Raw genomic sequence first — 9,666 nt, 5'->3', positions numbered from 1 at the left:
TGGAGCGCCTGATACCCCCTACTAGCATTCCAGAACCCCCAAAGCACAAAAGTTACCCCACTCCCAGTGGCTGGCAGCCCCCCAAAGGTAAGCTGGGGGATTGGCATGACTAGACAGCTGGGAGAAGGGCCTGTATTGCACATCCCCTAGGGTCCATCTCTCTCCTACCTGAGAGTAGGCTAGGAGTGGAGCCTTCTCTCCCTGGTGCCCCTCCCTACCGTTGGGACAGGGACCTCTCCAGATGGGAAGTGAAGTGAAGCGCACTGAGAGGACTTAAGATCCTAGGTCCCCAAGCTTCGGTGGGCCACGGACTAGAATGAAGAGCACAAGCTTGGTAGTTAGGCAGTTCTGGGTTTCACTGCTGGTCTGATGTGCCTTGACTAGCCCCTTGTTTCTCTAAGCCTGCCTTTTAGCAGAATGCTGATATCTGTTTGCACACGCTGCACACACTAAGTGTTCGGTGCTTGTAAATGGTTGATTTTAACGTCTCCAGCCTGTTGGTGGAAAAGGGCAAAGATTGGCCCCAGGAAGAAACCCAGAGGCCATGGCCCTGGCTTCATGTCTCATGCATACCATAGTTATTGAGCACCTAATTGGCTCCAGGCTTCCAGGCTCTTGAATGAGGTGAGGTGAGGCGTGGCAGGAGTTGGCTTACTGCCCTCCCTTCCTGTCACAGACCCCGCACCCAAGCTGCCCTACTTTGTGAGGCGCTCTCGGATGCACAACATCCCTGTCTACACAGACATCACGCACGGTAATCGCCACATGACAGTGATCCGCAAGGTGGAAGGGGACATCTGGGTAAGTGGGTTCTGACCCCTTCGGGGTGGAGGGGGCAGACTCTGCAGACTGGGACACCTCTGGCCTCCAGAGGGGAGGGGCTGGGTCAGGCTGACTGTTGTTCTCCCTCAGGCCCTGCAGAAGGATGTGGAGGATTTTCTGAGTCCTCTGCTGGGGAAGACGCCCATCACTCAAGTCAATGAGGTGACAGGTACTCTACGAGTCAAGGGCTACTTTGACAAGCAGCTCAAAGCTTGGCTTCTGGAGAAGGGCTTCTGAAGCCCAGCTCAGCACCTGCATGACCGCGTCTTCTACATACTGGAGTCCAGGGAGCGTGAAGAAGGCATAACAGAGAGCAGGGCTGAGGGCATGGCCAGTAGTGTCAAGGCAGAAGGGTCAGGACCTGGCCCTGTTTGCATAAAGGAAAAGGGGGAACCTCTGCCTAGAGCCAGGAGGGGAATGGCTGTGTACCAGGGACCCAGTAAACACAGCCAGGCTAGCGGGGGACATTCATGTTCTCCCCTCTGTGATCTGTTCCTGTTTTCTCTTAAAACATCTTGGGCTCAGCTAGTTAAAATCTGGGGAGGGGCAACTGCCCTTCTAATGGAAGGAGTAGCCCACCCAGTTTAAGAGGGGGCGCAGTACAAGGCACCCCTCCTTATCTAGGCCAGACATGGCTTGGTGGTAGGTGACTCAGATACTGTCCTGGAGGTCTTACTGTCCAGGAGTGCCCTGACCACAACAGCCAGAAGGCCCAGCTGGGGTCCCTCTTCCATCGGGAGTAACAAGTTCCAGCCAATTTAGTGGTTTGCTTCAGGTGACCCGAGCACACAGGGGTGCTGGGGAGTTTGAGGGGCTCCTTACCGGACTGCCCTCTGCTGTCAGGGTTGGAAAGGAGTTTGTAGCCAGATGGGTGGGTGGCGCTTTGCACTTGCTGTCACACACCAAGCCGGCTAGCTTTCACACATTTGCCCACTCCAGGACCCAGGCCGCTAAGGTGGACCAAATCCCGGTGCCCCTACTTGATCTCCCAGATACTCAAGTTTCTTCATGGGGAGACTGGGTCTGCCCTCTCAGTAGTTTAGTGACCAGTTAACACTGTCCCAAGGACAGCGATGTGCCTCCTGGGAATGCCAAGCCCTCAGCCTCAGAAAGGACTCACAGCCAATTCCTGTTAATGCAAGTTTTTATTTGGCTGTATATACAATTTAAGCTATTAAAATTTGTACAGTATTTACAAATTAAATAATCATCTGAAACTGTCTCCAGCAACTCTTGTAACACAAAACCAAGGGGGGAGAAGACATGGGCAGGCCGACTTGGTCCCTCCCTGGCCCGGAGCCTGGCATTCCTGCTCTTCCTTCCTGGGGTCAAGCATTCAAATTCAAAGGACAACATGTAAGCCAGAGACACGAGGAAGGAAGGAATTCCAATTCTTCTCAAGAAGCCCCACAGGCTGAGAAGTGGCCTTCCTCCAGCGCTGGGCTTTGAAGTGGTTAAGGAGCAGGCGCACTGGTCCTCAGCCTGCAGTGAGGCTGGGCAGTGGCTGCTGGGTGAGACCAGGTCAGTCTCTGTTGGAGAAGAGGGAAGAGGGGCCTGGGGGAGGGATGGGGCGGGGTCCCTCAGTGCTGCCCGCCTGTCCCCCACCCCCAGGCACTTCTTTCCCTGAGTTGTGTGGTTGCCAGTAAGACATGGAAATGCCACAGGGCATAGGGGTACAGCCACCACCACAAGGGCTTTCTGGGGAAATGAGGGGAGAAAAGGGACTCGGTATCAGTCTTGGTGGGGAGCCCAGGAGCGAGCCCCTGGCCTGCCTCCACCCCCTCGAGTCCACACTGAGGCGCAGGAGCTAATACTGTTCAGCACTGCAGCGTGACTCCACACACACGGGTGGGGCTTGCAGGGGCTGCCCTTCCTCCCAGAAACTGTTGGAGTAGCGGGCTTCACAGAGGCTGAGCCTTCTGCCCTCAGCCCAGCCAGGCCCTAGCAGGACGAGGGCTGGGACCACTCCAGCTCGCCACAGCTGCCTGGGGTGGGCTGCCTGGAGCCAGCTGGGGACTTGCGCCTCTTTCCACTTGGCTCAGGAGGCCGTGCCTCAGAGCTGGGGTTTACTTCTCCCTGGTGCAGACAGAGAGGGAGCTGGCACTTGGTGGCAGGACGTGTTCCAGCGAGGGCTGCTCAAGAGAGCAGGGATGGGGCTGGGGCCGGGCCTGGGGCAGTGTCACTGGGCAACAGGGGACTCCAGCTTCTGTAGACGCCGGCGGCGGAGCTCTGCTGCATCAGGCTCCCCGTCTTCGGGCAGCTCCTCAGTGCCCACTGACTCTGGAGCCAAGGACAGAGAAGTCAGACGTGAAGCCCGGAGTCCTCTACCCCGCCCCTGGAGGCGGACCACACATACCTGGAGGCTTCTCAGGTTCGAGGGCTGGTGGGGAGGCTCCCGAGGATGGGGTTGTGGCCTCAGAACTAGGGCCACTAGTGGAGGAGGTAGCAGCAGCCACCGTAGGGGCAGCCTCCTCAGGAGTGACGGAAGCGGCAGGCCGAGGGGGCCTAGGAAGAGGAGAGGTGCATGTTACCGTGGCATCCTGGGGCTGGCAAAGTCTAGCACAGAGTGAGTCTGGCAGGGCAGAGTCCAGCACTGATGCCTGTGACCAGCAGAGCCTGGGCACTGACTGAATCCTGCTGAGGGCCGACAGCTGCTCTCTGGTGGGGCAGAGACCAGCCTTGAGAGGGCTGTCACTGAACACATACTCTCCAGAATAAGACCCAGTCTCCAGCTCCACACAGCCTGTGCTGCTTGGTGTTGGGCATGTATGTGACCCAGGACCGGAGTTACACCTTTCCAGGAAAAGTAATAGAGCCAGCCACCAAGTAGGTCTCAGACCACACTAGCTCTCAGCGATCACCATCTACTGGCTGAAGAGCACACCCGTCATTGAAATATCATAGACATGGTGACTGCAACACAGGCCCAGGCACAGCAGAGACTGTCAGGGTTGCATGGGATAGGGCAGGGTTCAGAGCTGTTCATAAGGTCACTATGAGTCACAGCCGGTGTCCTCATATGCCAGGAGGCTGTTCCCTGCTGACTGTGATGAACTAGGACAATGATTTGACTTCAGAAAATGTGATTCCAACCAGTGCGCTGCTGACTGCACAACACTCCCACTTGCCAGCACCCAGACATGCTATGAAGGGGGGGGGGGGGCGGCAAAGGGAGTTCCCTCGGGCCCTGGACGCAGGCTGGCAGGGAGACAAAGGTCAAGAGGCACTGCCGGGGCTTCCTCTCGGCAGCTTCCCCAGCACCCCTTGAGCATGCCCGTCCCCTGTGACACGCACCCCAGGGAGGCCAGCACAGTGAGGTACTGGTTGATCTGCAGCATGGCGGCGTCCAGCAGCGTGTGGATGTTGCGCAGGCTCTGTAGCCGGGCCTCTAGGTGCTGCCGCTCGTGGCCCTCCAGCGCCCGCAGCTCCTCGGGGGTCAGCCCGGCGAAGCCCGCGGGGGGCACGGGCATCGGGGGAAAGGCTGGGGAGAGGTAGTGGCTCAGCCTGGCTGCCAGGCCTGGCACCCCATCCCACTGCAGAACGGCCGGACAGTTTCCCGACTTACCAAAAGGTGGAGGCAGGGGCATCCCCATCCAGGGAGGTGGGAAGGGGAAGCCGGGAGCTGGGCCAGCTTCAGGGGCAGGGACAGAGCCAGGGGCCTGTGCAGTGGCACCGGCGACAGTGGAAGCAGCAGTACCTGGTGTGGCTGCTCCGTTTGGCCGAGAAAGGGCTGCTGAAGAGCAGAACAGTTAGCACCATGGGACCCGGGCTTCCCTTCACCCCACAGCTGTCACGTGACCCAGGAGCCTCACCTGCACTCGTGGATGGAGGTGCGACAGCCTCTCCAGAGCTGGGGGGCGGTGGGACAGGTGGGAAGGGGCCCATGGGGGGCCACAAGGGGAACATGCCAGGAGGAAAGGGTGGCAGGAGGCCCTGGGGGACTGTGGAGAGAGAACAGGGAGTAAACAAAAAGTGGGTGCTGGGCACTGTCCCTGCACCCCCCAGGCCCCTTGCTGGCCTGCAACTCAACAGCTTTGCACAGAGTGCCACCATCCCTTCTGGTCCGTCACCCCTTAAGCCTCTGTGAGCTGTAGGCCAGCCATGGTCACCTCGACATCTCCCCCACCCAGCCTAGGGCAAGGACCAGCAGTGTGCTGTGTGGACCAATGTGGGGGGCACTCACAGTTGGGGGGCTGGGGCAGTAGTGGCGGGGGGTGGGGAGCAGGAGGTGGTCCCTGGTCGGCAGGCTCAGGGGGCGGCGGAGACTGGGTGGGCAGTGATGCCCGAAGGACATCCATGCGGCAGGTGGGGCAGGTCTGCTGCCGTTGGAACCAGGAGCGTAAGCAGCTGTGGGCCAAAGTGGACAGTGGTCAGCAGGTTCCAGGGGCCGTGGCTCCTGCAGGTCCGACCAGGCTCCAGGGCCGCCCACCTGGTGTGGAAGATGTGATTGCAGGGGAGTCTCTTGGCGCCGGTCACCATCTCTTCTCGGCAGATGATGCAGACGTTGTCCACTGCCTGGAGTTCTTCTGGGGTGGCATCTGGGTACCTGTTAAGGACCGGACACAGGTTGGGACGACAGCTGTAGGCAGGGAGACCCAGGTGAAGACTGGGGAACAATCCCACTTACAGTGTGTTCATGTTGCGGATGGCTCGGCGAGACATGATGGCATCGGTCACAGCTTTCTTGAACTGCCTGAAAGTAGAGAGTCCGGCTGTGAGGAGGAGGGGAGAGAAGGACTGGTACGGGCCAACTGGGCGGCGGCAGGGCTAACCTCACCTCATGGCCAGGTACATGGGCCGAATGGCGAAGAGCGGGAAGGTGTGCACCTTGATCATGATGGTCATGAAGGCCATGTACAGCAGGACTTTGATGAAGCCTGGAGGGCAGCGCAGAGGGTCAGCTGAGGGCCCGGGGCGCAGCGCGGGGACACTGGGAGGGCCAGGGCGCCTCACCTGTGAATAGCTCTGTGTACAGCATGTACACAGCCTTGTTATCCCACGGGTTTTCGCTCTGGAGGTCCACGGAGTGCAGCACATACTTGATGAAGATGGTCAGCACCATAGTCATCAGGATGGCGTACTGGAGGGGCACGGGACATAAACACAGCGCCCACAGTCAGGATGGTGTATGGGAGGGTCATGGGGCCTAAACACAGCGCCCCTTGCTCAGGACACAGGAGCTGTCCAAACGCCTCCATTTATTACTGCTGTGGCTTCAGGGTACGCGCTGGGACTTCTGCATGCCCAATTTGCTGGTCAAGTGATACAATTAACTTCTTCTAGAGTAAGTTTAAGTGCTTCTCTGCACAGGACGTGGCACACAGCAAACTAGTGTGAACACTCTTCAGCTAGGGGGACGCCACCCGAGCTGTCTATCAAGTTAATTCCCTCCCTGTCCATCACCAATCAGTTCTAGCATCGCTCTCCCAGAAGGTTCCTGACACCCAGCCCAGCACGCTCTCTCTGGGTCCTCCCTATTTACCCAAGAGCTCACAGGCAGGGCTGGCTACAGAGCTCTTAAATCCTCATCGAGCTAGACTGGACCTACAATTGTCGCTGAGCCTGCAGCAGGTTTTCCAAGGCTGTGAACGGCAGGGGAGGAGACTGCCCATCTTTCTCCCACAGAGCGGCTGGTGGATCCAAGTTAGCAGAGAGGTTCTGTCTGAGTTAGCAGTGCAATTCCCCACAGACTACACCTGTGCTCCCTGGCTACGGAGCAGGTGCTTCATAAGGGTTGGCTGGAGTATTTCCAGCATATCCTGTGTCACCTCAGGCTTGTCCCTCTGACATCCCCGGGCAGTTTTACCTCAAAGCCAAACACCAGCTGAACAGAAGCCCCTCGAGTCAAGATGCTGTGATAAGCGTGACTGACGAAGAGGAAGTCCAGGACACCCAGAAGGACCATGAGGGCTGTGAGGACCCCCGAAGTGTGGGGGGAGGTGGGATCAGCCCAAGCCTGACAGTCACGTCCTTGGACAGTTCCCACATGACCCAGCTATGGTGGCCGTACCCCCCAAACCCAGCCCCCTGGGAACGTCAGCTCTGCTTCAGGAGGTGCTGGGGGCAGCACAAGCCCCAGGGGAGCGAGGCTGAGGGCCTAGACAGTTAGAAGCCCTGGAGTGGAACAGGGCTGAGAGACATGCAAATTAGCTTCCCAAATTATCCTTCCGGTACAGCTGTGGGCTGAGGGCCGGCCTGTGTCCAGGGGTACAGACCCACAGCTCACAAGTTCTCCCCCTCCAGTCTTCCATCTGCCTCTCCTCCCGCCAGCTCCCACCTCCCTCAGGCCCCAAGAACGTCACTCACAGACAATGCGACAGTGAAAGAGCCAGGAGATATTGGGGCTGCGTTCCATCTGAGACAAAGCAGAGGGGGTTCATCAGCGAAGCCACCTCACAAGCCTGCCCACCGGTCACCCCCTTGCTTCCACCTGTTCCAGAGAAGCCCTGAACCAGACTCACAAAGTCCACCCGGTCCTCAGCCAGCCAGTGGAAACACTTGAGGAAGAGGAGAAGAGTGAAGAGGGCAACGAATCGGGGGCTGAAGTCATCCCGGAAGACGGTAAAGGCGAGACACGTCTCGGTGACCGCGTACCAGGAGCGTTCCAGAAGGTGCTGGGGGGCCGGCAGGAAGCACTGTGAAACCAGTCGTCGGCCTGCCCAGCTCCCTGCCCCTCACCTGTGCAGCTGCCCCCCCTTACCTCCATCTCTGCTGCTCTCAGCTGCCCAAAGAACACCTTGCCCATCACCTTGCCCAACAGAAAGACAAGGACAAAGGCCTGGATGTACAGGACCTAGGGGTGGGAAGAGGCTGTGGTCTGAAGTTGCCTTCTGCTTGCCGCCTGCCCAGGGCTCCTCATTCAGGAGCCTCTCCCCATCCTCGCCAGCATTTAGTCCAAGTTAAGCAGCTGGGGGCTACTTCCCCTCTCTCCTACTTACCTGATGTCTAGCCCCACCCCAGGTCACCTCCTCCCCTCCCAGGGGGTGCCCTCCCGTTCCCAGCCTTGAACTCACGGCCATGCTGGGGCTGGACTTGGTCAAGTACACCACAGTGGGGTAGAACTGGTGCTTGAGGTAGTAGGCATGAGCCACCACGGCCCCGGTCAGCGCCAGGCTGGCCGCCATCATTACTGCGGTGCGGAACATCGCCCTGGCCCGGAGACCTACGTGGGAAAAGGCAGGCCACTAAGGGACGTGACAGCCACTGTGTGCAAGCCCAGAGCAGCAGCTGACAGTGTGTCAACAAGTAGGAGAAAGAAAAAAAACCACTTTAGCCTGACAGATCAAAACCACTGCACACATCCCACTCCCAGTTTGCAAATCAGAAACTTGCCACTGGAAAGGGTTAAGTGATGGCACTGACGCAAGGCCTGGAACCTGGGACAGTCCTTTTTCAAATTTAGGGTCCTCTCCACGAGGCCTGCCAGCTCGCCTCCTTTGGGGAGGCAGAAAGGAAAGACAACGGGGTCGGAGGAGGAGGGAACTGCCGCCGAGGCCCCTCCAAGGACGATGCCGGGGTGGGAGGCGGGAACACAAGGGGGATGCGGGGCAGGAAGGTGGCCAGGCACGGGGGGCGCAGCTCGGCGGCGGCTGCAGCGCGGTGACAGCTCGGCCAGGGTGGGCAGCTCGGCCACGCGCCCCGCAGGAGTGGGCGGGGTACGTCAGTCTGGAACCCTGGCCTCCCCCGAGCCCCCGGGCAGTGTCAACTCGGGGCACCCGGGAAACGGCCGCCGGGAAGGGTGCAGCGGCTGGACTGAAGGGGTCCGCGCACCTGCGAGCAGTAGGAGCTGCGAGAGTCGCAGGCCCGGGAGGGGGGGGCAGCTACCCCGAGTCGCGGCGCCGGCGGTCCCCAGCCAGCTGACAGGCCGAAAGCTGGCAGCGGGCTGCAGGGGCGAGCGGACCTCGGAGGCCTCTGGGGAGAACCCAGGCCCCGAATCCGACCCCAACCCAGGCCAGACATGGGCTCACTCACCAGCAGCTGGGAGCCGCGAGGCCGCTCAATCCCGCGACTGCGGCGGCCGCTCCGGTTAACAACACTCCCACCCCCTGCGAGCCGGAACTTCGAGGGTGAGACACCTCACTTCCGGCGGCTCGGGGCGCGGCGTGGGTCGTACCAAGTGCGCCCTCCCATCGCCAGCACTGCACACCCTCCATGGTGCCCGGAGTAAGAGTCTCATCGCTGCAGATGATGTTCTTGTGCGTGGGGCAGGGCTGAGCAAGCGGTACGAGAGGTGGTCGGAGCGGATCAGGGAAAGTCGGGAGGCAGAGTCCCCCTATTTATCCGTCCCAGATGGTATGGCCTCTGCCGCTCGGGACTTAACCCGGCCAAGGAGTCTAGCGCCCTTAGCAGCTACACGCACAGGGGCGCCAGGTGCAGGTCGTAACACTCAGAAGGGTTTGTAAAGGACAGACTTTACATGTCCAGTGAAAGTAAATATTTGAGCTCCCCAGAGGCGTATTCCAAAAGTTTGATAGTTAAGGAACTTCCCAGGAAAACTAGGTGCAGAAACAAAAATTTGTCTCCTCTATGCACCCCTCGAAATTGTATGGGAATGAGTTGGGTCCCCGTGGCTGCTATTGATTGGTCGCAATAGAGTTACGCGGACCAATTAAAAAAAAGAACGAAAATTTGCTGGCCTATAAGGAGAGAAAAGCAGGTGAGTGGTTGCTAGAGGCGGGAGGCTTCTTTGGAGGACTTGGTCTTATCGAAACTAGTGAAGACTGCGGACCGCACCTTCCTGGGCAGGTGAAGTTTATGTGACCCGGGGCGACAGGTGCGGCGCCTCGAAAGGGAGGAGGCAGCCACGTGTGCCAGGCACTGGGGAGGAGACCGACCTGAGAGTCC

At 59.3% G+C, this 9,666-nt stretch overlaps 2 protein-coding genes across 2 annotated transcripts in view; one reads left to right on the top strand and one right to left on the bottom strand.

Moving 5' to 3' along the window:
- The window catches only part of MRPL49 (mitochondrial ribosomal protein L49), a 4,668-nt gene extending 3,609 nt beyond the window's left edge, over positions 1-1,059 (top strand). The window contains exons 2-4 of the mRNA XM_006901525.1: positions 6-87; positions 677-801; positions 913-1,059. Coding sequence (XP_006901587.1) covers positions 6-87; positions 677-801; positions 913-1,059 — 354 coding nt within the window. The remainder of the gene's footprint in view (positions 1-5; positions 88-676; positions 802-912) is intronic.
- A 1,704-nt stretch (positions 1,060-2,763) lies between these two features.
- Positions 2,764-7,967, bottom strand: SYVN1 (synovial apoptosis inhibitor 1, synoviolin). The gene is made up of 16 exons (XM_006901524.1): positions 7,836-7,967; positions 7,523-7,615; positions 7,284-7,436; positions 7,129-7,177; positions 6,629-6,732; positions 5,776-5,902; positions 5,600-5,699; positions 5,450-5,515; positions 5,252-5,368; positions 5,006-5,169; positions 4,635-4,763; positions 4,388-4,552; positions 4,117-4,303; positions 3,179-3,327; positions 3,014-3,096; positions 2,764-2,898 (listed from the first exon to the last, which is right to left on the bottom strand). Exons 1-16 carry the CDS (start codon positions 7,965-7,967, stop codon positions 2,764-2,766), a joined length of 1,953 nt encoding a protein of 650 aa, XP_006901586.1.
- Between the last annotated feature and the right edge of the window lie 1,699 nt (positions 7,968-9,666).

The sequence above is a fragment of the Elephantulus edwardii genome, unplaced genomic scaffold (genome assembly GCF_000299155.1).
Source record: "Elephantulus edwardii isolate Elephantulus edwardi_28Jun2011 unplaced genomic scaffold, EleEdw1.0 scaffold00328, whole genome shotgun sequence".
Classification (NCBI taxonomy): Eukaryota; Metazoa; Chordata; class Mammalia; order Macroscelidea; family Macroscelididae; genus Elephantulus; species Elephantulus edwardii.
This window is presented reverse-complemented; position numbering and strand designations above follow the sequence as displayed.

Excerpts from the sequence above, each read along its gene's own strand:
- SYVN1 (XM_006901524.1), bottom strand. The coding sequence starts at position 7,967 with ATGTTCCGCACCGCAGTAATGATGGCGGCCAGCCTGGCGCTGACCGGG. Across the intron at positions 7,616-7,835 it reads AGTCCAGCCCCAGCATGGCC|GTCCTGTACATCCAGGCCTT; the intron begins GTGAGTTCAAGG and ends TCCCACCCCTAG. Across the intron at positions 4,553-4,634 it reads ACCTCCATCCACGAGTGCAG|CCCTTTCTCGGCCAAACGGA; the intron begins GTGAGGCTCCTG and ends GCTCTTCAGCAG.